We start from the raw sequence: 27,859 nt of genomic DNA, 5'->3' as shown, positions 1-27,859 counted from the left end.
AGCTTCCAGCTCTTAATACACTCCTACTTTGTCTTCTGCTACTCTTTGTACAGCTCCAGCAGGAGAAACTGAGGTATCATTTTTATTTGTACAGTTTTTTGCTGTGAGTGCAGGTTATGACCTGATTAGTTCTAAAACTGGCATCTATGTGGTTTATAATTTAATACTTGCTAAAATTGACTGACAGTTGTCCATGAGCTGTCTTGGCTGTAAACACCAAGACCTGCATTCAAAATGCTTTGGAGTGCAGTACACATGTATTTTTATTGACCCATTCCATTCCTGCCATTTCTGTTACAGCTTGTGTTGTAAACCTGCACCTTTCTGTCTATTTTGCTCGTTTATTCTTTCCATTTTCTTAGTAGTAACCCAAAATTTCCATCTTAGGCCTCATTATTCCTTCTCCCTGTACTAATGCCTTTTCCCTGAAGTATCTATTTTGAAAATTACTCCATCTAACATAACACTCTTGCCTGAATCTCACTGCAACCCACAGCCTGATCCTACAAAGATCTATGCTTGTGCATAATGTGTGAAAAGGAGAGGCACCAGCTTCAGTAAAATGATCAACGTACCTCATGTGAAGCGCCTGTGCAGAACTTCCAAGGCGTTCTAAATCTCTGGCAAGAGGTTCCAGCCCTCTCAGCTCGTTGGACCTGGCACCTGCTACAGGCTGCAGGACACCTCGGCTGGTACCAACAGCAAGAGAAGAGCTCCATGTTGAGATGAAACTGCCTGGGGAACTTCAGCAATGAACACACAGCCGCCTAAGCTGAAATTCTCTGAGCTGGCAAGGGACTTCTTTCTCGCTTCTCCTTTCAGTCCTGGGGTATGGAATCAGGTGATACAACTGAAGACAATGCAGATTTGAGAGAGAATCAAGTTAAGCCCTGGGATGCTTTTTTTTTCCTAAGAAGCAGCACATGGCTGTTGTGGTTTTGTTTTTTTTTGTTAAAAAACGTCATGTTACCAATTCTGATCCAGCTTGATCATGTATCATCCTCTAATATCAAATCATATCCACGGCTGAGGATGACTTTGTAGACACAAAGAATGGAAAGATTCTACGTACAAATACATAATCATATATATTCTTAAAGCCTTTATTTTAATGCAAAATAAACCAGGTAAAATTTATATAGCCATATGTAACAAAAGATCAAAATCTTTGACGTGGTACTAGAAAAAATCTGTCAAATTACGTGTTGAATTTCTCCCCCAAAACAACACATGATTTTTAAATCAGTTTCACTTAAACACATAGGTATTGTCAGGATCACAGGTATCTCTCTCTCCCTCACAGTAAGAGAATAGTGTCTTACAAAGCCTTCTCTCCTACGCAGAGATAGTGAATAGCACTTCTGATTTTGCACGTAAGGCTTGAGGACCCTGCAGAACAACTGTGACAGGGAGCACAGGCGTGGAGCCTTTTGAAAGTGCAAAGCAGCCCCTGCTCAGAGCAGAGTGTCAGGATGTGGCCCTGGCAGAGCAGTCAGTAGGATTCACTCACAGCACTAACTCTCTGATAAACAAATCTGTGATGGCTGGGAGGAAGAGGTAGCAAAATTCATCTCTAAAAAAATTAGGCAGCATGTGAAGCTATTTCTAGATCAGGAGGCTGGAGTGAATTGGAATTCAGGACTGTATGCACTTTTCCAAGGCAAGAGCCTTTTTTTTTCTTTTCTATGCTCAGTTTCCCCCTTTTTTTTTTCCCACAAAGGGCAATTGATATTTCTTTATGCATTTGAGGGGTGCCTAGAGACTTCTGCATCATAATATATCACAGTGGTAATGTCGGCTCACAGGCCAAGATCATGGCTCACTAGTGGGTGGTCACTCAGAAAATCCACAGGCTCTTTTTCTATCTCTTAATCTTTCAACTGCTGGGCCTGGCTGGCCCTGTGCCAGAGCCAGAAATGCAGGCTGCACGCCACCAGCTCAGGAAATCAAAGCTTCAGCTTCACGTGAGTGCGGGCCTCTCTCCCCTGGTCTTGATGCCTGTTCACACACACACTTAGGGCTGCTCCTGTGGCAAACCCAACTCTCCCTTCACACCCGCTACGTCAGTAACTCTGCTGCTGGACTGGCACATTTTGGATGAGGGAGTGCGAGGCAATTATGTGTCAAGAGCATTTCAGACTCATAATTTTCCCAAACATATGGACATATGGGAAAAGAACAACTTGTTACTTAACGGCTCTTTTGGATTTTGCAAGTGTGTATTTTCAACCGTCAGTTGTAGCACCTCGTGAATTCTGCACGGTACATATTTTTCCACAATATGGTGCTAAAATCATACATTTTACACTGCAGAAAAGCTGACTATATATACTGTAGTTACACATTACACTTTTGAAAATACCGTACCTCTACCAGATATTAAACCAGCAAATGGCAATTTTCTCCCAAAACAATGGCACCAGAGATTGATGAGATGCTCTGTAATACTTTTTGGTCTTTTTCCCCCAGCTAGGTCACAATGTTCTTCCTCCTTAGCTCCTTACCTGTAGGATGCATCCATATATTATACTTATAGCACTTTTTTTTTTTTTTTTTGATTGGAAGAAGCTCTCTACTGATTTCTGCTTACTGAGCAGAAGCATCATTTAATAACCTGTTGGGTAAGGTAAGATTAACAGCTCAGAAGGTGTTTGTTTGATCTGTCTGCCTCAACTGAGTGGAGCTGATGCAGTCAAGGGGAGCTCTTAAGGAAAGATTCAGGTTACGGGGAGACATTGGGCAGGTCCTTCAAAGGCTATAAATAACCTAGGAGCTGTTTCCATCCAGATTTTATTTGGCCCTGGCTCATGAAATACTGTAAATAAGTTCTGTTCACTGTGCTGTGATGCCATTTGAAGGGTTAGTTGAGAGTGATTTACAAAGGCAGTAGCTTATATTCAGAGCTGTTCTTAATTGTGGCCTGGCTTGATAAAGCCACTGTCGTGAACATTAGTTTTTTTACAGCTGGATCAAATGTATCAGGGGTTATATTTCAAGGAGGGAAAGGAAAGTACTTTAATTTGTTTTTGCTTCACTTTCAACAGGCCTTAATAACACCAGCGACTATCCTGTGGTTGCCAAGTCCTGGCTGAGTATCCTACAGCAACTGAAGCTTTCTGAGAGAAGTACAAGGCTGTGCAGAGCACGTACATGACAGGCACAGTTTCCTTGGGGAATGCGCCTTATTTATGGAGGGTACTGAGAGACATCCAGCTTTACATCCAACACTCCCTCCAGAGGTTTTTCCCTCCTACATTACTAGGGAAGAGGGCAGAAAGAAATGGAACAAGAACCGAACACCCTCGTTTCATAATCAGTTTCATTCCTCTTCCTCTCTCCCTCCCACCAATGCTTCCTCCTGACTGGATTTAGAACTGTGCCTGCCCCTGCCCCAGGGAGTCCAGCCCTCTGTCTGAATCATGGACGTGCTCCCCCACCATGGAAAGCTGTCTCCTCTCCCCTGCTTCCCAGCCTGCTGGTGGGTGGAGGCTGGTGGGAATGCAAGCACTGGAGCCTGCCAGCCACTCAGGCAGCTGCAAATGCTCCCTGTGCCTGAGGGTTACACCAGGCTCTAACCAGCATCATCAGCAGAGAAGAAAGTAGGCTGGGATTAAATGCTGCTTCTCATCAGGGCCATTACCTGCCAGCAGGACACACTCATAGCAGGACAAACCTTCCTGGTGATATTAAGCACCTGGGAAGTGAACTATGTGATTTATTATGTTGCATACCAAAGAAGACATCAAAGAAATCCTTATGCTTAATCCTTGGCCAGGTCACAGTCTTTTCCTGATGGAGAGAGGAGGCCTAATGGTTTAGTGACACTCCCAAAAGGCAGAAGTTGAGGAATTAAGGACACTTAGAAATAATGCATTTCTAGGTCGCAACACTGCATGGTTTCCCCGTGACAAAATCCTTGAGACAGATCTCTAAGCACTCAGAGCCCTCTTGGGTCAGGTCGCACAGGTCCCTGTGGCTGGGGACACGCATTTTTGGCTGCAGAGCAAACTCAGGCTGTTTGGGGCAAAGAGCTGGGCATGTACCCCACCACCCTGTCCCCCCACCATAGCTCTGCTGTGCTACTGACAACACCCCCCCCACCTTCTCTCTTCCTGTGCAAATAACTTGCTCTTCTCACCTCTTCCTCCTGGGCCCCAGGGTCTTGAAGCTCTTCCTGTTGCTTTCCTTGTCTTTTCCCTCACCCCTTGCTGTGTAAAGCCCCTTTCCCCACTGACCTGATGGCCTCTGGCTGCAGAAACTCGAGTAGTTTGGCACTTGGCATGGTGGGGCCTGGCGCTGCCCGAGGCTGAGCTTCCCTCATGGACTGAGGGTGGCTCCCATGAACAGGTGCCTTCTGGGGCACTGGGCTGGCCAGGGCATGCATGCTGCTGGCAGGCACTTGGCTCCAACACTGCCTGGAGCGGGCCAGGAATGGGCTGCCCTGATAGGGCCAAGGCAGCACCTGACACAGTAACTTAATATGAATTATGGAGTCCATGCCCATAATGTCACCTCCCTGGCCACTTCCTTACAGGCCAGCTCCACTGAAACCCCTCGAGCGACACTTCCTGATAGCAGCTGAGGACCTGGTCTCCAGGGTTTACGTTTAAAGACTGCACACTATATAACTAACCAACACTCACAAGCATACTCCCCCCCATCCCCAGACATGGTTCTCAGGTGGCTGCCTGTCCTCTGTGAGCCTGCCCAAGCAGAGGGGATAAGGCTTTTTGCCCTACTCCAACTGCAGCAGGTGCAATAAGAGAAGCCTCTTGATATACAAACTGCAAAAAATGAAGGCTACAAGATAAATGCTGCCACCACCGAAAAGAAAGGAAGACTAGATCACAAATCTGGAACTGGAGCATTCTTAAAGCAGAGGTGTTGGTCAGGATGTGCCTGGAATGTGGCCGCTATCTCTGTGGCAGTCCCTTGTCATGTTCACACACTAGATACACAAGATGCCTAGCTCTGCAAGAAGTCCATACTGCATGCTGTGTTCTCACTTAAAAGGCTCTACAACAGCACTCTGAAGTAAACTCTGGTGACTCTGCTGCCCTTGCACAGACAGCTACGTACTGTAAAGGTGTAACTGGATTCAGTAAATAGCCCTGAGGTGTATTAAGTGTTGTGTTTCATTTCCAGCAGCCACTTTCTATTTTTAAAAGGAATTAAAAACCACTCAACTGTCTGGTACCCCACATACTCAAAACACATCGTACCTCACGTGGCTTTAGTTCGTCTGTTAGAAAGCACCTATGCTGAGCCCAGCTCAGTAAGAACAACTCCAGGTCTCATGTGCCATTCTTACAGGCAGCTACGCTTGGGAACAACTCTACAAGGATCGTGTCCAACGGGGCTCCTCCCGAGCTGTGCCGGCAAGTCCAGTGCACGGCTATACAGCTGCAGTCATGGGGTTCTTCTGCCTGGGATCCTGTTGCCTGTACTGGTACTGGTCTGGACTGGTCCCACGGTGTCGGACAATTTCACTGTAAGCTGGTGCTCGGTGGGACTGTGGAGGGGAAGGTGGCACGTCCTGCCGGAGGGGTCCTTTATGCTGGTTTGTGATGGGCTGGGCTGGGTAATACTGGGGGTACCTCAGTTCTGCCACTCTTGCGTCCGGCGCACGGATGTAGTTCCCCTTGGATGGGTGGATAACAGGCTGTCCTCCGTGGTAGTAGGGAAGATCTCTCTCTTTGTACGTTACTCGTGGCCCTGTTAAATATTCTAGTGGCTCTGCAGGTCCACGCCTGAGGAGGAAAAAACATAATAAAGCACATAAAAAGGCAGTCTACTAGCCCAGTGATATATTATTGTACATACAATCTATGTTTACTTTGGGAGAGGAAATGCCACCCCAAGCATGACAAGTCCTGATGAATGAAAAGAACTTCTGAAGGATAACAAGCTTCCCACCTGCATGCTACAAAAGTCTGTAACATCCAGGACATTGGAGGAAGGGTCCAGCGCACATCACAGCCCTTTTACAATGGGGGAGCACTGGAGCCCTTCAGCTCAGTCAGTCTCCTGTGATCCATTTGCCATAATGGAAACAAAGCTCCTTTAAACAATGCATGTTTGACTGAATCTTATCTAGCCTGAGGATAAACAGATGAGTTAGGTCTGCAAGTCTGCAAATCCCATAAGCTTTACATGCACAAATATTCACGCTTTCCAGGCCATTTCCCACTATCCTCTCCTAATATGTCAGCCTGTAAAGCTTTCCAAACACCATAGTTGGAAAAACTGGAACTCCTGGAAGAAATGCTAGGGATGTCAGGCTACAATACCTGTGTTTAATGGGCAAGTTGCCAATGAGGTTTCAAAAAATCTGTGATCTAGAAGGCCTGATATTACAACAGCCCTGTAACTTGTCTGCATCAGTATGGATCTCACAAGCCCTAGTTCATGTGAAAAGCAACACGTGAATGTGTCATCCGCAAGGATGTGCCATGGAGCCCCCTCTGTAGCCTGCTGCATCTTAATTTCATGATTTGCACTAATGAAGCATTGATATTTTTTCCTAGTACAACTTAACTTGTGGTACTTTTGAAATGGCAAAAATAATTGTTCTCACAGACATGTCACCAGAGCATCCCCAAAAGTTCAACTCAATTAGGAGTTTTTGCCAGTCTGACTGCAAATGTCTTTGCACTTTGGACAAAACCTCTCATTGACTGCACAGGAAGCTTCTCTCCAAATGAGTGCTGAGGGAAGAAGACAGAGTTTTGACCCAAAACAGGGGCTGGAAGTATAAATCAATTATACTTGCTCTGTGGCCTTGGGACTGAACTCATCAACTGTTTAAATATTCTTTGCATAGATTATGAAAAAAGTCATCATTCTGGTACAGCAGATCAGGTGTTCAAAATTTGTCAATGACTCTCTTGTTCACACAGAGATTTTACAAGCATGCTCCTTCTTTCTTAACCTGGGCTCCCAGACTCTGCTGGAACTTGTTTTAGCCTGTAGTAAAACAAAACATGTGGTTTTCTGCTGCACTCGTTTAAGCCCATGGGGTAAATCACGGACACAGGCAATGAACAAACATTATCTGCCTTGAAATGAACCTGCAATTCTCCTCCTGGAATAACTTAGTGCAAATGTTTCCTGTTTAAAATGGAAAGAGCAAAAGGAAGCATTCCAGGCCTTGGACTTTTAGGACCCTATGCTCCCCAGAGACTTTCTGCTTTAAAAACAGAACATTATAAAAGACAGGCACTCTCAGCTTCCCCCTCCATCTCCTGGTGAGACAGTCCAGACAAAGTGCTGAAGGGCCTGAAGCCACCCTCTGAGATACCAAACCACTCTTAACCGTATGTACTGAGACAATTGCTGTTGCTGCTCACACACCTACGCCTTGCAACAAAGCCTAATTTCCACAGCAGGCCAAAGAGCTGCTCCACGTATTTCTGCATGAAGGCTTGTTCACTAGTCAGTCCCATCACACTCAGCTTTAATGCCTCTGTGCACAAAAACATACTTCCAATCATAAAAGACTCTGCAATGGTAGGAACTGCTTTGTGTCAAGCAGCACACCAACAGGAACAAATGTCAAACCTACACCCATCACCTTTTAATAAAGGATCATGCTCAAAATCCTGTGCATTGGTTTTTTAAGGTGTTCTTGTCGGCAGCTATAATCAATGCAACTCTCATGGATCACGTTAAAAAAGGACTGAGCTTGGAACCTGATCCTGAATTCACTGAAAAGCCAGGTAGCTTTTGGACAAAGCTCTAACTGCAAATTGAATTACTCTAAAAAAACCGAATTCAAGATGAATTGGTACCAAAATGATGGCTGAGAACAGGACTGAGCCACCAGCATGATGTACTGAGCCTTTGACTCATGCCTCAACTGACACCAGAGATCTGCAAGGTGCAAGAAAAAAGAGGGGTGTGTTTTGCCATCCAGCCAAAAGAGCTTTTTCCAGGAAAGCTCAGCCAGCCCAGTTTTAGGAATCAGTGTTACACTGCTGCCACAGAAGCTGTGACTGTGCAGAGGGTTGTGCACTCAGGCTGCTCTGACCCAGGACTGTGCAGTGAAGATGAGCCTGGGCAATCAAAGCATGCCAGACATGAGAAATGGCCCCAAGCTGCCTGAGCCAATGCCATCAGATCTCCATTGCTGTTACCTCTCCTAGCAAACTAAATCCACCATCGGTTCACTTACAGCTAACACCATCTGTGGCTGTGTAGACAAACTGCAGAAGAACATGTGGGAAGAGCAAGATCTTTCTTTACAAAATAAAACCCCAAGTTGTTCACTGTCAGCACCAGTTTCCTTTCTCTGAGGGTGAAACACCCATAGGTGGTGTAATTCTTGAGTGTCTTGCCCAGAGTCACGATTTAGCAGCTGGGAGGAGAGGTTGTACACCGAGACCTGACAGGAATCCACTCCACACGAACCTTTTAGGAAAGCCCCAGGAAGAAAGAAGGTATGCCCGTTATTTTAGCAGCCTTGGGAATAATACAAGTGGTGATCTAGCCAATGATTAGCAGAACTCTCACCTGAGTAAAACCTTGGGAAACACTGGTAACTGTCCAAAAGGCTGACTCTGGGCAGCATGACTGAGGGAAATTTCACAAAAGATATCCTCATGGCTGCTCCACACTCTCCAGCTCACTTCCCCTAGTGATCCCAGTGGGTGTTATGCTTGCAGACACACAAGCTACAATGACAACACTTTTTTTTCCTTTTATGATCAGCACAGCATGTTGGAGTCAAATTATTTCTTGAGAATTCATTCTTCCCCCCCCTTACCACCCATGCCTGGTGAAGTCCATTCTTAGGGAGCTGCTCACAGTGCAAGGAACCAGCCTACAGAGTGTCCATGAACCTCTATCTGACCAGTCTTAAAAAACAGGAAAAAACTGCCCTTTCCTCCTCAGTGTGACAAATTTACTATCAGAAAGTCAATCTTTTTAAAGTGGAAGAAACAACTGCAAATACCAAGCTCTGGCTGCAGAAAGTATTAGCAGTAGCTCTGGGATACTGGGGGCAGTTCCTAGCAGGAAGAGGAGGGCTCCTCTGAACCAACACCCTTCTCACTCGATAGCCCATGGTGTAAAAGTATATGCTGTTGTTTATCCTTAAAGAAATTGCCAAAACAAACCAAACCAAACACTTTCTACTCGGCAGCCCCTTGTAGATGCTGTGCTTGTTTCTGCAAGAAGGAAAACAACTCCTACCTTTTCCCTCAGCAGACACTGCCACCTCTGAGGAGGTCCTAATGAAATTCTTCTCCTCTCTCTCACTGTTTTTGTTGGCTTCTGATGAGTTCAGAGTTCACAGGGCCATATCACACCTCCCAAGTGACCCACGGTGTGGGGGTCAAACCAATAACCTCAAGTGGAAAATCAGTGACCCAGGGGAGTGATCAAAAATCCACAAATTGGGTCAAGCAGGTCCAGCCACTCAAAAGGACCAGGCCAGGAGCATGTCCTCCGAGAGGACATGCTGAGTAGGAGCTGCTCTGACCGTCAGCTGTTTTCCAGATTTTTGGCCAGTTGTTTGACCTGGGGATACAGTGCAATTAATGGCAGGCAGAAGCCAGGGAAGCTGACACAACGTCCTGGGAAGGAACTGATCTCAGAGCTCAAAAACTGGTTTTGCTGATAGTTCAGCTCTGCTGGGTCCCACTGGAAAGCGCATTATGGATGTGGGTCTAGCTAAAAGCAGAGGCTGCTGCTGCAGGAAGCAATTGAATGAAGGGAGAGAGAAGTACAAAGGAGTGAAACTGGTGGGGCAGTGTGAAAACACTCCTCAAAAATGTCATGAGCAAGGTGCCCTTTAAAATGTCTGCTTTATTTAGAGGAAGCAAGGTCTCATCTTCCTTCCCCTGAAGAGAAATTACAGATCACACACAGGTGGTTGCAACATGTTTCACTTCATATGCTGGTTTGCAGCTCTACCAGCTTATCTTTTAAAATGATTCACCAGTTAACAACTGTGATCCATTTTGAGCATTAAGGGCACAAAGCAGCCTTGTCCAAGCAAAGCAGGTGACTTGTGACTGATATTCAATTAACATGTTGTTATTTTCTCTACAACAAGTAAAGCCTAAAGCAGGTTTGTTTTTCTATCTCTGCTTTATTTATCTTCCAAGCACAAAAAAGATAGGATTTTCTGGCTTTACTGCAGAATTTTTAAGAGCTTCTGGATTTATTTAAAACTGAACCACAGTATTCAGAATACTTAGGAAAGACTTCTTTTACCCAAAATGTTATTTAGTCACGGTATCTGAAGCCCTAACTAAAACTATCAAAAGCCCTAACTAAACACTTTTTGCTTTCTGCAGTTCCCTTTTTTTTTTTAAACCCCCATTTTAGTAATTTTTCAACTGTGGAAAATCTTACAGAGTAGACTGGCGTAAATACCTGATGCTTCAAAAAACAATCAGAAAAAAAAGTAATTACATTTCAGGTTTACTGCATTTCATTGATAACCTCCATTTGCAGGTCACCTTTAACATCAGTCAGGAGACACATGCTTGGGCTATCTGAAAGGAAAAGAAAGCAAAATGAAGGTCTAACTGCTCGTGCTGTGCCCCATCACGTTGGGGGTTTGGATTTCATCATGACAAAGGGTTCTTCTTCCCTCTGTTCTATAGGGAGAGTCACAGAGGTCACCCTCTTAGTACCTGGTAAAAAGCAAAGAAGGGAATGCTCTCTTCTTACATCACTATCTCCTCCTTGCTGCTGAGGGAATATTTTGCAAGGGATATAATCTCACATGAAAACCTGCTTTCTTACTTTGTTAGAGAGTACTTCTTGAAATAAACTTCAAAGACAGCCACAGACTAAGTAGCAAATGGAAAGCCCACATTTGGCTGCAGTCTCTTTCATGTCTAAGCAGGACATACAGAGACTCTGGGTGATGGCATCAGACAGCCCAGGCTGTGATTAAAGAACAGGAGAAAGCGACAAGGTCCTATCTGTGTCCAAATTCTCACTGAAGAACTCCATTGTATGCAGTGTGATTGTGTGCTGTTTGTTCTCAGCCAGGAGGATCTACTTTTAAAGAAGAAAAGAGAAGCTGGTGTAAGAACTAAATTATGCAAACAAACAATCTTGAAGTATCAAATACATTACACTGTGTCTTTATAAAGCTCTTCTCAACAAACACTAAAAACAACTGACTGAAAAGACCACGTGCCATCTCTCCAGGTACAGTATTAAAGATCCTGCAGTGCTGTTTGTAGTCAGTGGCTCTAAGAACTTCTGTTGCTTAATATTCAACGTGCATATAACATAAATAAATTAATGAAATTTTAAATCACTGCAGATTTAAAAAAAATCACTGGAAGTCACTGAGATGCCTTAAGGTGGGTCTCTGTATCTTAATAGGTGAGATACTCCTACAATAAATATTCTTTGCCCTTTCAGATCAATACTTCCCATAGCCAAAGAAAGGCTTTGCACTTAAAATTCACTGGGAATCAAATCTGGTATCTTAATGCTGGGAAGAATCTGCAGCACAAGGAAGTGCTCAGTGGTTGCTGTCTGTGAGAGAGGCTTGTACCTCTCAGAAGAAGGCAGATGTCTAGCAATGTCATACTAACCTCAAACACACCAGGCACACTTTATTTATGGGCTGAGCTGGTGGAGGTGCTTCCTTCTCCTGTTCTTTTATCAACAATACAAGGCTGAAAAATCAGATAACGTAAACGAATACAATCCCTGGCTCTCATGTAGCACATGCCATGCAGAGAGAGCTGTTTTTAGTTTGAGGACTGTGTTTGGAATTCCTTTAGTGTCAGGTTTCCAGTTACCAGGCCCTCTTCCCTGGGCCAGGCACGACTGCGGTTGGACTGGATTAGCAGAACACTCTGCAATGTATATTACGCAGCTTTGACTTCTACAGGCTTTGCAGACCCATAAAAATAATGATCATTTCATGACCTGCATTTCGAGGTGGGGGGGTGTGTGTGTGAGTGGTGGGTGTAAGAGTGGAAGAATCTCTCTTCCCTTTTTAAAGAATTCCTATTTGGTTTGGAGAAGGAGGGGTCCATATAAGTTTGTTTGAAATTCGAGCAATACATTTCAGATGCAATACAGGCAGGCCTGATTCTCTTCCCCTGCATACAGTTTTGCAAAGTCTAAAGTGGTGCTAACTGGCCTGAACACAAGAGCTTACAGGCACAGTTTCTCTCTCTTTCCAATATTACAGCTTAAAATATTTAGAAGCAAACAGTTAAAGCACCATAATCCCAGTAGGTAAGTGCAGAGACATGTTTATATTACTCTAGTTGAAGTCCAGCCTTAAAGCAGCTGGAGAACGAAGTCCTTTATTGTTTGCAGAGTGCCACACTTTGAGGTGTTGGGCCCCAGCTGCTCCCTGGGCCGCTCTTCGCAGTTGGAGACATTTAGGTGTCACACGTGCTTTTACATCTTGCATTTACAAGACCAAGCGTACAGTTTAGTCACATACTAGCTTTCCATGCAGGGAAGCAGACTGCAGGAACAACTGTAAGACAGGCAAGCAATGTCTGACATGTTTACAACTATGTAAGATTTCTTATGACAGCATGAACAACTTATTTTGTCTGCAAGAAAATAGACTGTTCTCGATCCCTAATGGAGCAAACTATGTCACAGATTGGTTAACATCAGAATTTAGAGTGCCATTTAGTTAAACTCCCTCCCATCAGCAACCAAACCATAAAACAGTGTTGCTGCTTTGCTCCAGCATTAGTTTATTTTCCACAGCAAATCGCAGACCAGTTTCTGATAATCCCATCCTGCAGGCAAAGCTCCCCTTTCTTTCCTTCCCTAAATCCAACCTACAAATATAGGAACTGTGACAACCAGGATTAAAACCCTCCAATCAACAAAAACAAAACCCAGAATATGCTAGCTGGTGCTCTATAAATGCCCAAAAAGCATTCAAAACAACTAGTGCAATAATCCTTCCTACTCAATTCCTCACTTGTTTTGTTCGTATGCTCTCAGGCATGGTACATCTCTTCTACCAGGAGGCATAAAGTAGCACCTATTGAACAAGACATCGCTACTCTGTGAGCTCTTCAAGCTTAAAGGGATCTTAAGTAGATTGGTACTTTAAGTAGCGAGTCATTACAACATGTGTCATTTCAGATGTTTCTCATTATTCAACACAACATAATGCCATGTGAGTCATTAACCTCTTGGCACTGGTAACCTACTCTCAATGCTAAGCAGTTATGCTTGTTGCTCAGGAACCCCCACGCTCTGTTGGGGAGAGACCTGGCTGAGATTTTAAGGTCCCTTTGGTCTTTTGTTTTGCAGATTAGTGGGGACCAAAAGCTCTTCCTAGAGTCTAAAAGAGTTCTTGGCCTTTGGTCTTTTGAGTCACACTCCTGAGAAGATGCTGACCAAGTTACGTTGGAGGGGAGAAAACTTCTATTTAAACGACATTTGCCTCTCAATCCAGCAAGAGAAGCTTCTCAGTTGAATTTTGCATTTCTATGCAAACTCAAACTAATATAAAAATGTACTGAACACGAGCAGAACTGCCACCACTGGAGCGAGATGCTGAAGTGAAAGCTGTGCTATAGTAATACTTGCAGTGTCTTACTGCGTAGCAACTTCCAACAGACAGGGGGACCCCGCTGCCCCTGCCCTGAGAACAGCCAGCTGCTTCCCTCAAGAGCAGGCAATCGATGAGAAGGGAGCGAGGTGCAGAGGCAAGACCCAAACACGGGCCTCAGCGCAGCAGCAGCACAAAAGCCGGAAATACTATCTGGATCCCTTTGCCTCATCCTAACCCCTACTGGAGGTATCTGCTTTTTTGAAGGCTATCAGAGTAGAAATTAAAGAGTCTGTTCTGGTTCAGGAGCTTTTAATTTGATTTAAAAGAGATTCTGTTGCCATAGTCAAAATTGCTATTCAGAAGGAACCGATCACACTCCAGAAGAGCTCCTCCCGAGCAGGGAAGCCTCCACCCTTTGCCCATCCATTTGCAGCACTACTGCTCTCCACACTGGTTTTGTGAAGTGCTTTTAGAAATACATAAACCCAAATTCTACCCTGTTCTCATTTTTCATGTGAAATGAATTTAAAGCATGGTGACCATTCAACTTACTATTCAAATGATTTTCAACTAATAACAGAAATCATTAAAAGAATCTTCCTAAGTAATAATAACCTGGGCCCAGGTCTTTACTATTCAGCCACTGGGACCTTAACATGCTGTCTGATCTTTAGTGGGCTAGTAAAAACCTGTAAGAAGTGGTTATTAATGTTATTACCAAGCTTTTAGGCTTTTTTTTCTTTTAGAGCATTTCTCATTTAAATTAAAGCATTCCTTGCAGCACTTTCTCCCACTGCCGTGATGAAGCATGGCTGTCAATTCTGTCTCCAATGGCACAAACTGGGTAGTAAAACCATGCTTCAGTAAAAAAGGAATATGTAGCTGGTTATTTTTTCCTTCATTTTGTTTCTTTCTGGTCCAGACATACTGTTAAACTCACTGTGACATACCATTCCTTTTTTTTCCCCTTTGCAACAAAGGCAAAGCTCAAGACCCAGAGGAGAAGGATGGCTGTTTTGGGGGGGCGAGAGGGACCTTAAAAACAAGCAGCTCTTATTTCTTTCTTCAGGCAGTATTTCAGTCCCCATTGTTTCCCTACTGCTCATGTACTGATTTTCTCCTAAACAGCACAAAACAGCCTGTAAGTACATCCTCCCCCCCAGTATTTTCTTTTGTTAGAACCTTTCATTTCTATACCGGCATTAGATTATACATTTCCTGGCTTGCTGCACTCCATTAACACTCTGGTAACCACCCATTTTCCAGCCAGCCATTAAACACTACCTTTCATAATTGAGATTTAAAGGCTCAGGGCATGATAAACCGCTGAAGTTATAACTTTACAGCTGCCTCTATAGAAGTGTGTAAATCTCCAGATTTGGATGGGCAAATCAGTTAATTAGACTTGCATTAAGTCACAAACTTTGCGGGCGCTCTGACAGCAGATGTCCTGAAGTTGTGCTTTAAATAACAAGGGTCAAACCCTCAATCCCACCGGGCTGGGACAGACGGAAATGTCCCACCCGGTGCCCAGGGAGCGGTAGCACCGAGCGCAGCTGCTGTGACTCGCAGCCGGCCGCGAGCGCCCATTCCAGCTGTGTTTATGCTGGCTCCTTCCTGCAGAGCTCCCTCAGTTACACGAACATCAGCGCGGCCGCGGGAGCGCAGCGACTGCCGACTGGACATGTTCTACCTGCTGCCTCTGGTGGAGAAAATCCTGGGTTTACCACCCTACATTTTCTGCCGGCCAGCACACAGGTTCCTCTCAAAGCAGGACCCCCAAGTTTTGGGGCTGAGCACAGCTTCCCCCTGCCCCTACCTGCGGCTGAGGACACTTATGTGCATGACCTCGAGTCACTGCTGGCCAGTAAAAGTTCAGGACTGGTGACATTCGGAGCTGCAGCCACCACTGTCTTTAGGCGCATGGGTAGTAAGTGGTTAACCTTTGGTCATGACGCCCAAGGGCCTGTGCTCCACCTCTGTACGAATTATCTCCCTGTTGCTGCATTTAAAAATACTGTATGTAATTAACTGTTATCAGGTTGTTAACCAGTCTGTTGAAGTGTGAACTTATCATTCAATTGTTTCCTTTATTTACAAAGTCCCTGCCATTCTCTGAGGCAGCAGCCTGGGACAGGCTGTTGACTTGCTTAGATGAGGAGGGTTTGGCACACCAGATCCCTGGAGCAGAAGCAGATTCTGGAGAAGTGAGGCACAGACATGAATCTGCAAACACCCCCTCAAGGTGCCCTGTAGAACAGCTGTGCTTGAGTGAAACACTCACACATGCCACTACTACCAAATACATCATTGTAAGGCTGCCTTGAGACCTGAACCACTGAGCATGGAGGAAACACACAATACAGCTCCCAACTGCTTTATTCCAACAAGAGGAATTTTTACTCATATATATGGTACTAGCTTTAATGCCTACAGATATACAGAAATATGTTCCATTCACAGATGAAGACAACATAACTGCTGACTTTCATACACATCTGAGCTCAGTTTTTCCCTATTTAGTTTGCTGGACATTGTTTCCTTAGGCAAATCTGTAAGTCAGAGGTCATCATGTTAGAGCACAAGATGGAGATGGGTGGACAGGACAACAGCACAAGATGCCACAGCCCTTGCTGTCCTCTCTGTCTCCTTCAGCAAGGCCTAGGCTTGGACTCCTGGAGCCCATCGCACATCATGTTTTTTACCACTATCCCCTCCCAGCCTGGCTACTGTTCTCTTCTTTGCTTTCTTCACCAGCAGCACCAACCGTGGCAGTGCCAGCAAGGTGTCCCAGATGACATGAGACATCATCAGATCTGTGTGATTTTCTTCCATGCATTCCTGGCCTGGGGCAGCACCATGCACCCACAGCAGGATTTACTGGCATGGTGCCTGGGCATGCAGCATCCTATGGGAACTGGTGCAATCACCAATGTCCCCGATCTATGTGCATCCCCCCTAACACTTGCAATAAATGAGATTTGTAGCTTCTAAACAAACTTCTTCTGTGCCATCTGCACACTGTGCTGCATGACAGATGACAAGATAAAATTTGCAACAGCAAAGACCTTAGAGCAAAACAACCTTTTAGAGAGAGCAAGTACAGGCTGCTGTAGCAGTTCTATCAGCTTAGTCATGTATCTAGAACAGAAGACATCAGGATCCTGAAGCTGAAACAGGAGTGCACATCTGAAGACAGAAAAAAAAGCTTTAAAGACACACCAAAACACTTCATCCGTGGCAAAGCAATGCCAATAGCTGGGAATTAGTGATACCTTAACAGAGGTGACAGCATAGTACTTGGTACATAGGGTAGGGACAAGCCATCATTGAGACAGAGATAGGCTTTGACAGCACTACCTGGTATAGACTTAAATTTCTTTTGAAAGTATGCATACATCCTGTGTCAAAGATGTGCAACGAAGTCTTACGTGGAATACGTGGAAGACAAGATACTGTCAGCAGCTTCAGCTGATGTTACAATGAGCAGCACCACAATCAAAGAGGCATCCCTACTCCACCCAGGAAGGCTGCTATGTGCCATTAGTGAGAAAAAGAGAAGCAATAGTGCTTCCTGATATGAACCTGGTAAGAACCTGGCAGAGGTTCCAGACAGCATGTCTCGATTTGGCTGGGTGAAAAAAATTAAATAAAACCACCCTTTAACTTGAAACAATCTTTTACATAATGAATCAATCAATTATCTTTGCTCTAGTATGTTCAAATCAAGGGAATCATCATTGAAAATAACAACCAATTTATATAGCTCATTTAAAGCCACAGTAAGCTAGGCTGCTGATTCACTAATGAACAATAAAGGTCACCACTATAATATCTCTCCAAGTATTTTCAGATTGTGCGGTGTTATAGACCTGAAGTGGCAAGTTCATAAAAAAACCATCAAGATACTTTGCACGGGGAAGTAAAGATGGAAAAACATCATTGCTTTGCCTAGATACCAGACTGAGAAGAGGGAATATGATGTAATGAAGGACTTTGTGCTCCAGACTCATTCAGCCCTGGCCAAAGCCTCTGGATGTCAATGGAAGCATGTCAATGATCTTTGGATTAGGCTCTTGTATAGAAGAATGGTATCTGAAAGGGGAGAAGAGGGCAGGGAGAGAATGAAACATCTGTATCCTGGAATGAAATCAGGAAGTTAAGGCCTGACAGCCTTAGACAGCAAATAAATACCTCGGGTATTAAATGTAAGTCGCTGAAATGCCTCACTTCAAGTGGAAACATTCCTTTTCAGTTGTGTCTTTCAGGTATTCAGAGAAAAGACGGACCAGAATGCTGCTAATTTATGTTTTACTGTTTGAGTGCCCATGATCTAGACAATGGTACATACATGCAATTACAAAGAAACAAAACATTCTGCCAAGATGAACAGCACACCTCTGCTCTTGTGGGTGTTATAGATGTTACATCTATCATTATTAACAGTGTGGCAACTGGGGCAATGTAGCAGAGTGTGCCCTAATCTGCAGCACCATGTCTGGGACTATTACCAGAACCAGATGTTTCAGAGGAAGCTGCAATTTGTGGACAATTAACAGTTTGCATAGGTCTTACAGCATACAAGAACCTCTCCTTTCCTCCTCAGATGCTAATTCAAACAAAAGCAACTACTGGTCTAAGCCTGGGTTTGCAGAAAGGTGCAGGTTTCAGAAACACAAAACACTTGATGACACTTCTGTACTTGCAGATGTTGATTCAAAAAAACCCCATATATGATAATATTTAACCTTGACAGACGTACTATTTGAAACCCATAGGAAAAAAGCACAATATAGTAGAGAGAGCCTGAGTTGAGCTGAGAAAGATGTGTTTTCCAAATCTCAGTGTTAAATCTTTAATGCTGACTTGGGTTCCTCTTAAAAAAAAAAAAAAAAAAAAAAGGCGTAATTCTACTGCCAGTAAAATAGGATTTTCTTTAAAAGAACTTTGCAATATTTCAAAGGTCCCTCTGCTTAATGACCAAAAAGTAAAAGAGAGAAACATCATACTATATCAAGCAGCAACAATATAACCCATTACTCAAGAACATCATTACAGTTTCTAAATCAGAAAAGCACAAAGTAGCAATACCATTTTGAGGATGCAAAATTGTCTCTGTATACTAAAGACCCTTGAAAAACTTATAAAACTTGTGGTATAAACTAGCACAACTGAAAATGAAATATCTAAGGAGGAAAAGACCAGGGTTAAAGGTTCTGTATTGATTTTTTTTCCCCCTCACATTGGGATTAAAGCAATTTCAGCTGGGACCCAGAATTACAGATGTAATTATAATTTCCATTTATATTTTTAGACTGTGTACAAAGAAGTGTAATAATGGACAGCTGAAAATTTTCCATTGTCCATTAAAAATGAAATGTTTCTGATGAAATCTCTGTAAGACCAAGTACCACTGCAGCAATATCTCAATAACAGAGCTTGCTTCAGATGTTTGGTGACAAGAGAGAAGGGAGAGTTGCCACCCCTTCATAGGAAGAAATCAAACCAAAATGACATTAAGGTTGTTATTCCCCTACATAATACTAAAGAGATTTCAGGTTAAGATTAATAACAAGTCTTTTCAAAGAAAAAGTCAAATTATCATTAAATAACCTTTCTTGACATTATTTACAGGGTATGTAACACAAAGCATTGCATTAAGGAGGCATTATTTAAATCACATAGGGTCTAGGGAGTGAAAAAGAGAAATTTCTCCAAGTACCACTGCCTGTCTGCCATCCTTCCTCCATCCTTTACAATGTCCATTTAAGCCCAGGTTTCCTGGAGGTCTCTGATAGTGAGGCAAATGACTGCTATTGAAAAGCAAAATGTATTCAAGGTAAAGCAGGTGCTTAAGTGCTCTGATGGATCTGGGCCTAAAAATTCAAGTTGTAAACCCCAACTCAATTTCAAATGACTAATTGAATTTGCCTTTTTTTTTTTTTCTTAATTCCCTTTGGTTTTAAACCGATCTGCTCTGTGCTTTCTGCCACAAAACATGGTGCAGTCAGTACCACAGCACAGCTTTGTCCCACCACGCTGCTCCCGCTTGCCATTCCAGAGGGACAAAGAGATCCATACAGAAATGCTCAAAAACGCTCAAACCCAGCACTGGTATATTCAAGCAGCCTAAATTCAGCCTAATTCCCGAGTCAGTGAGAAACCCAGATGCCTTTAGAGACCCCTACAAAGCTAATTAGACTACCAGAAGTCTACACACAGCGAAGTCACATGGGTTTTCTGAGCACAGCTACTGGGATCCTCAAAGCTTTTAACTGATTCTGGAAATCTTTAATCGCTGAATGTACCGTTGTAAAGTGTGTTTGCTGTTTGAGCATCTTTGGAGGAAGGACTGTTGGCATTCTTTTTTCTACATGCTTTGTCCCAGCTATTGTGTTGGCTGGTTGAGTTCGGTTCAAGAGCGTATCACTATTATCTCCTTAAAAAAGCAAAACAAAGGGAGAAACTGTGGCCATACCATGCTTCTAAAAATACATTCTTTCCATACTGACGACAACTCAGTTCTCAGTAAACAAACATGCCTTTTCTTTAAAGCACAGTATCTCAGATTGAACCAGAACTCATAGCAAAATGCTAAATGAGCGACCAAAACCTGGTGACACATGGATATATATACAGCAGTACACTAGCACTTAGGTCCAAGCAAAAAGCAAGTCACATGGATTTTCACTGTGAAATCATCCTGAGATTGGTTTTTCTTGCCAGATTTTGCCATGATCTACAACAGACTGCTCTCAAAGCATCTCCCTTCCTTCACCTGTAAAACAAGAGCTATTTTTCTTCTTTAAATGAAGGAAAGTGCCAGCTACTCAGTATCCAAGGACCCCTGTTGGCTTGGGGTTTTGCTTTATAACCTGGGCTGGGTTTTGTTCACACATTTCCTGCCCTCTGGATGGAACTCTGACTGCCAATTTCCAAGGCACTGTCTCGGACTATCTAGTGCACAGATCCAATCTCCTTGCTGAATTACATCTGGGGTGGAACAAAAATGGCAGATAATTCACTTTCTATTAAAGTTAACACTCTCCTCCACTTGCTTCCCACGTATGTTATACAGTGGACGTGTTTGCATGTTCTGCTCTATTTTTTCAGCTGTTGCAAGCACACAAGCTATCAATTATACTCTATGCAGAGAGAAGATAGTGATTTGAGGAACGGCTTCCAGTTTATATAACTCCTCACCTCATTACTGCTCAAACATTTAAATGAATGCTTTTGGGCAAGAGGCCTGAAGTAGAGAGATTCCTTAGGTGCTCTCTCCCCTGCCATTTCCCCCCTCATTGAATGGTTAATCAGAGCAGCGTAATTCTTTAAAACTAATATTTATTCAAACAGCTGCAGGATCCCATCTGCTCATTCAGAACAGAGGACAGAAGCAGTGGAGGTCACAGCAATACCAGACAGAGCCAGCAGAAGTATGAGTTCTGTCAATACCTCTATAGCCAGCCTAAGTTATGTTTTGCAGACAAAGGTTTTGAGTACAGCAAAGACACTACCATTACCCTAAAGATGTGGTTAAGTTTTTAGCATATGCATTGTGGTATTTAATATATTTTCAAAATAAAGCTTGCTGGAAGTCTGACTAGTGGCCTATGTGCTATTTAAGACCAGCCACACGCCTACAAAGCTTTGCTGCTGTGTTTCTGGCATATCCACAACATCTTTACCTGTGGTAAAGATGCTCCATAGCTTATGCAGATTTTCCCAAATAAGCATCCACAAAAGAACACTATCACTGTGCATCTTATGCTTTGTTTATGCCATATTTGAAAGAACTGTTCTAGTAGAAAATTTTGCACAGGTGCTAAATGACAAAATTAGTGCTAATTTACATAACTATTAAATGCTAGAACAATGCAATCTTTTCCAAGCCTGGAGATGAGAGTAAAGATTCTTAAGAAAGCAGGAATTAATCTTCTCTAACAGGGTACAACAGGAGTTTTAGCTCTATGCTTGCTCTTAACAAAGTTGCTGGTCCATCACCACTAGTGATCTGAATGTTTGCAATTCTTCAACAACCTTGAATTACATTAATTACATTTACTTTTATTTCACTTACATCTGCAGTAAGATTGGATGGGCTGAAGAAGAACACATAGAGGAAAAGATGTATTTCTTTTACTAGGATCTCCAAAATCTGGAGAGAAACTGCTAACGTTAGTGGGCAAAATTGTTGGTGAAAACAACAAGTAACCTAATCAGAGTTTATCAAATTACTACCAGACTGACCCAGACAGCAAAGAAATCAAAGAATATGCTCCAACAGTGGTTGTGTTTCAGTCTAAACTGACTGCAATCATTAGGAACACATCCATGGATTGCAGTGGTTCTGGCCCAGGCTTGTACTAGCTTCTAGTAAATTTCTAGCTGTTCTCAAGGGGGATCAACATATCTAAAGCATGACTTTCTATGAAGAGCAACATAAAAGCCTTTGGTGAACACGAGCAAAGAAATTTGGACAAAACCCTCTAAAACTGAGACTTTTCTTCTGATATGTTTAAGACTTCTGTGCAGAGAAATTAAATATGTCACCTACTTATGGAATGGAAGCAGTTTGGCTGCCAATTGTCTGAGCTGTGTTGAAACAGCTGCTCTAGCAACTGTTTTTACTATTAAATTCTTCAGTGATTCTCTTAATCCCAAATTAGACACTTCTTTCCTTTAATCACCAGTTTATATAAAAGCTCTTTCCTCACAAGGCAGGGTTTCACCAAGGATAACAAACAACGGCAGGTCTGCTCAGCATGCTGCCCTTGTGTTTCTCTACTCCTCACATCTCCCCCACCCTGCTTCTCATTTCTCGGTGGGTGGCACACAGAGTGCTCACGACTCTGTCCCCTACATGTTTGTAAAAGAACACAGAACTGTATTTGGGGTCTTAAGATTTCACAGCCTGTCATTAAGCATGTAATTAAGACTGTCCACATACAATTCACTTTCCTACTTAATCATCATAATCTTTCCTCTTTCCCAAACATGTACATAAGGATACCTATAACTGACTCACTTTAAATGGCTTGCTATTAGAAGCTTGAAACTTGCCATTGTGACAGTACAACATCCTGTAGGGCTGTGTTTCTGATGTGGTGTTTTCTTGGTTTTTTTTTTTTTTTTGTTTGTTTTTTCCGAGTATGCTTTGCAAAGATTGGATGGAGACAAAGGAATTGAGAACTAATATGGAGAACTAACTGCAGTCTGCCTCTGAGCAAAGGGCGCCATTGCAAAGCTGCTGTTTGCTCACAGGAACATAGCTGAGCAATGGCACAACATACAAGATGTTCACGTACAAAAATGAGAGCTGCAGGAAGCTTGCTCAAAAATTCCTGATCCAACAGCCTCAAAAATAATACATATTTACACCTGATACTGTTGGCTTCCTACATTTTTCCTTTGCTAGTTGTTTTTGAAGCACATTTGCTGACAGCCATCTTTCAGCCACACCTCCAGACATATTTATCAAGGGAAAGCCAAAACCAAGAACTGCAGCAGAGTTGTCTTATTTTACAATGCTCTTTCTCACCTTTGCAGCCTAGAGCCCACACTTTTTGATCAGCTCTGAATTACAGCTCAGCATGAGCAGCAACATTTTTATTCCAAATATCCGTACCTACAAAGCAGCCAGCTGAGCTTCCCAGTCTGCTGGTCTCCTGAGCCATTTCAGTATCCATCTTAACAATGCAATGGATGTATTTGCATTTTGGAGCACACATCTTATTCCCCAGGTTTCACTCAGCACATCACTATGTTGATGCATTCTATGGGATATATGCTTTTGGTTTTTAATTTAATCTTCTTCTTAATTTGCATTCACTTATCTTTTTTCCACAGATCCTTCATCTCAACCTAACCATTTTGTACTGATACTTTTTTCTTTCATTAATATTTTGTTCCCTAACAGTTGTTTTGTTCTTTTACTCACTGGAGGCATAGTTAATACAGCTTTCTTTTCTGAGGCAATGTCTCCAAGACTTCATTAAATTTTATAATATTAATCCAAGTCCTTTTGTTCAAATGCAGTATTTCCCTCCATCTCCCATATTTTTAAGCTGAATTTGGTGCCCTTAGTTTGAGTGGGAGGTCCTTATGCCTGATTATACACTAAAATTCATACCAGATCCATGTTTTCTGTAAATGTGACACTTGAAAGTATTTTTATTTATTCCACATAGTATCTCCTTGCAAAAAGGCTGGCTGTTTAGTTTCAAAATATTAATTGACTTTTAAACTATTCCATATTGCATTAACTGGCTTTTTGCTATGAGGAGTTGACTGACTTATTAGGAAAATTGACAAACCCCATCCCTGTCTGACTCCTTCCACACTTCCAAAGTATTCTTTTGGGACATCTGGCTTTTAGCGTTTTTTTTTTCAAGCTATGTCCCAGTTGTTACAGACGTTTTCTTCGGTCAATTTTCTTTAGTTATTCCCATGGAAATTATAGAGGTGGCCTGCCAGCTGCAATCCATGATTTGATGTCACGAACCTTGACCTTTCTGACTTTCTAAAGTATACTTTTTCATTATTTAGACTTAATTTGTCTTGGATGAAGGCATCATGTTCATTTCAAGTGATATTTCTATTTTATTAGAAAGCTGGAGGTATGTTTTACAACTAAATCTCCTTCCTTTTGTATTCACCGCAGAGAATTTCTGAAATTGTAATCCTGTTTACAAATTTCTTTCCTCCTTTCAGTCATGTCTTAGAGACACAAGACCATTTTTTGAAAGGTCTGTAGTACACTGACACTTTTCCTTCCTGCTCTGCTTTTAATGCCTGAGACTCTCACTGCAGAAGGTACACACAGGTTATTTATGAACTCTGCACATTTTTGGACAAATGTGTTTTGACATCATATATGAAAAAAAGTCTTCAAGCTTCACATATGGCACTGAGGTGATATTAGGTGCCATTGCACACCTCAGCAGAGGGATGGAAACTGAGGTGGAAGAGAAGAAGTTGCAACAGAGCATTTCCAGCTCTCTGCTGCATGTATGTGTCACAAATCTGGTGTCCTGCTATAGATTTGGGCTCTGTCCCTGAGATACAATGATTTCCCTGACATCTCTTAGAGCCCGGGTAGTTTCCAGAGCAATCAATTTTAGTATCTTCCAGAGTTAAGAGAAGTTAGTTAGCCAAATCTTAAAACTGTTTGAAATTGGATTCAAGCTAATCTTTTAATGAGCACATCAGCTTGGTTCCCAAGCCTGGGCTCTAGCATGTAAGAATGATCTTTTTTTCTTTGCCTGTATTTCATCTTGGCTGGTTTACTGCAACATATCTTGGAGGTCCTTGAATAGGACCACTATTTCCATTAAAACTGATTCTAAATTCACCTGCCAGCACTTAAAATCCAACTAAAACCATACATATATTTCATTTATAATGAGATCACCACATTGGAAGATACACACAGACAAGATTTTGCTGCATTTTCAATAAAAGCACAGCTGTCAAGATAAAAATCATATTAAAAAAATATCCCTAAATTACTGGTATCACTTTAGATGATTAAAACAGAAGAGAAAGTTAATAATCAAGTACGCTGGAGAATATAGTGTTTGAATATTATTTATATTTCACATGACTAGGGTGATGAAGTTAGTTGGGCCATTCATTTTTGTACCCTACTTAGTTCTAATCCTATTTAAGGCACCAAATTATCAAGTCTTCTTAGTTTTGAAGTTACACCAGGGGAATATTAAAAAAAATTATTTATATCAAAAATTAAAAAAGGCCATTTACAATTAGTTCTCAAATGTTCCTCTTGACCATCTCCTTTTATTTTAATCAGTATGAGTAATGAGGGAGATACAGACTTCATTCAGCCACCTGGAACTATACAATATTTTCCCATCAACCTGCTCTTCATTGGCTTCCACCCCTTTGGAGGGAAAAGCCTGGGCATTACTTAAAATATTGGGTATTATATTATGCACCAGAAGTCAACAGGTTCACCTTGTAGCTATGTAACATTGGTCCAGTAACATGGGTTCACTGACAGGCTAAGATGTAAGTGATTCTGGACAGGGTTGATAAACTATTCCACTGCCATTAAAGTTTTGGCAGCCCTGCCCCCCTTCATGAGAGAGTATCTGCAGATGCTCTTTTTATCAGGTGAACATTGCTCCAATTTAAACAGTACTACAAGGCAGCAATGGTATTTATTCCCTGTAGTCTGCATCAGCATTGTCACCCTCTGCCTGCCATAAAGCACCATTTTGGGCAAATAAAAAATAGAGGAAGTCGCAATTTCAGTGGAGCCATGTAAGGAAGTCAACTGGTGAGAGGAACAGCGAAAAACAGAGGCAGGCTCTTACTCAGGAGTGTCTGAGCACCAAGAAGGTGTTGGGAAGATAACTTGGCAGAACAGCAGCCATGTGATGGGACAGAGCAGTGCTGTCACTGAGAACCACTGTGCCACCACATGGCACTTGTCAACAGCAACACCAAGCAGGACGTGCCGCCTCTCAGCTGATGACCATAATCATGACTGCCCTGCTGGATCAACCCTGTGCAACAAATTGGTGGATGCCAAGGAGAACTATAGATGAGGTATACAAAATAAGAAAGAGGACAGATTTTTTCCAACAAGTGATGGAATAGGTTAAATCAAAGTGATTCTAAGCAGAAAAAAAATAATTAATTGTGATTTAAACCAGCATACAGGGAATTTTGGTTTAAATAATTCATTTTAGACCTTGCTTTTTCATCTGTGGTCCTTGGCTAGTCAATTCCCAGAGGCTGGGAATGCTCTGACAAGTTGATTTACAGCTAATTATAGTCTGCACTGAAATTGTGATTTCTTTTTTGTTAACCAAGAGAATACACTATATACATATTTAAGTAATGTCAGTATATTAATTTCAGATTCTGCTAGACAATGGTGAATGATGAGTCTTATTTAATAGACAATTAACTTTTTCTCCTGATTTGTGTCAAGTAAGTTTCTGATGATTTTTCCAGTTTTCAGGATTCAATTAAATTACAGAAATCTTGCATTTTGAAATAAACTTAGTAAAATAAAGGCAAGAACATGCAAATGCAAGAAGCAGCTAATGAAACATGCTAAGTAATCCATTTCTTCTGTGGGAGGAACCTTATCTGTTCACAATCCAGGTATTACCAAAACTTTGCTTTTGATTCGAAGGGTTCAAAATGTTTTTGACTCAACTCTAGAGGCTACCTCCTAAATTGACTGTATGGGTACTCTGGCCCCTTGAGTCAATGCTGTTTTCATGCTCTACAGTGTAAGACCTAAGTGCTCAATGTATTTAATTTATTGAAAGGGAGGTGAAAACATAACATAAATGATCTCTGCATAGAAATACTCAAGGGAAGGAATTTTGCAGGCTTGGCTCTTAAAATCTAGCAGAAAAAATATTTACCATAGTATCTAGAAACTGAAATTGGGTAATGTCAGACTTTAGGGGAAAAAAGGCATAATCTCTTTAAGCAGTAAAATAATTAACCTCTGAAGAATGTAATGAATTCCCCACAATGTGACTTTCTAATTCCAGGTTAGATGCTTTTGTAAATACTTTTACAAAAGTAATGGGATGGATCAAAATTGAAATTTAGTTTGATGCAAAAATGTAGAAAGTCTTGGAGGGCTCAGGCAAGGTGATCAGAATTGTCCTTCCTGGCATCATACCTAGAAATGGAGAGTGTGCTGCTTTCAGCTACTGCCTTAAGAAGTGCAAGTTGCATGGTCAATCTGAAGGGAAGCTTCCAGCATGGCAAGACCACCCGATGCCACTGTAGGGCAAGGCTAGTTCCTTAATCCATTTCCAAGTTTCCCAGTTTCAGGATGTGTGTTACATTTAAGACAGATATTCTTGTGAGCCAATTACCAGTTTGCTCAGCAGTCTTGTTCCAGCCACAGCAATACAGCTGAACCCATCTACACAGCCTGAACTCATTTTTCCATGCTAGCAGTTATTTTCTAATGCTCTCACAGCCTTTCTGGCCCTCCCCCTTTCCTTGACATAAATGTGTTCTTCAATAATATGAGAATTCCAGAGAAAGTCTGAAGTACTAGTTTTCCATTGGAATCAGCATTTCTTATTGGAAAGATGGCTGAGCTTTCTAATCCACACTCATCATGTCAACCAGCGTGCCGTCTCAGTGTCTGTCAGTCTGCTTTTGGTCACAGCCAGCTCTTCCACCACCACAGAAAAGAACGTGTCCTTGAACATGAGGCTTCTCCAAACAAGGCTGCCATTAGCAAGACTGTGATTTACATTAAGACAGACTTCCATAAAAGCAAGCTCAAAAATAGAACTATGAACAAACAGAGCAGCTTCAGCTTCATATCTGTTCCATAGC

General features: G+C 42.3%; 1 protein-coding gene across 6 annotated transcripts in view; it reads right to left on the bottom strand.

The window, feature by feature from the left end:
• Positions 1-1,082: 1,082 nt before the first annotated feature.
• The window catches only part of PARD3B (par-3 family cell polarity regulator beta), a 402,302-nt gene continuing 375,525 nt past the window's right edge, over positions 1,083-27,859 (bottom strand). For 5 of the 6 annotated variants that reach the window (XM_039554936.1, XM_039554938.1, XM_039554937.1 and 2 more), the window contains one exon: positions 1,083-5,750. In XM_039554936.1, coding sequence (XP_039410870.1) covers positions 5,396-5,750 — 355 coding nt within the window. In that variant the 3' untranslated portion in view covers positions 1,083-5,395. The remainder of the gene's footprint in view (positions 5,751-27,859) is intronic. The other variant, XM_039554939.1, reaches the window with a different exon arrangement.

Source organism: Corvus cornix, chromosome 7, assembly GCF_000738735.6.
Source record: "Corvus cornix cornix isolate S_Up_H32 chromosome 7, ASM73873v5, whole genome shotgun sequence".
Lineage (NCBI taxonomy): Eukaryota > Metazoa > Chordata > Aves > Passeriformes > Corvidae > Corvus > Corvus cornix.
Note: the sequence above shows the minus strand (reverse complement) of the source record. Positions and strands in the feature narration are given on the sequence as shown.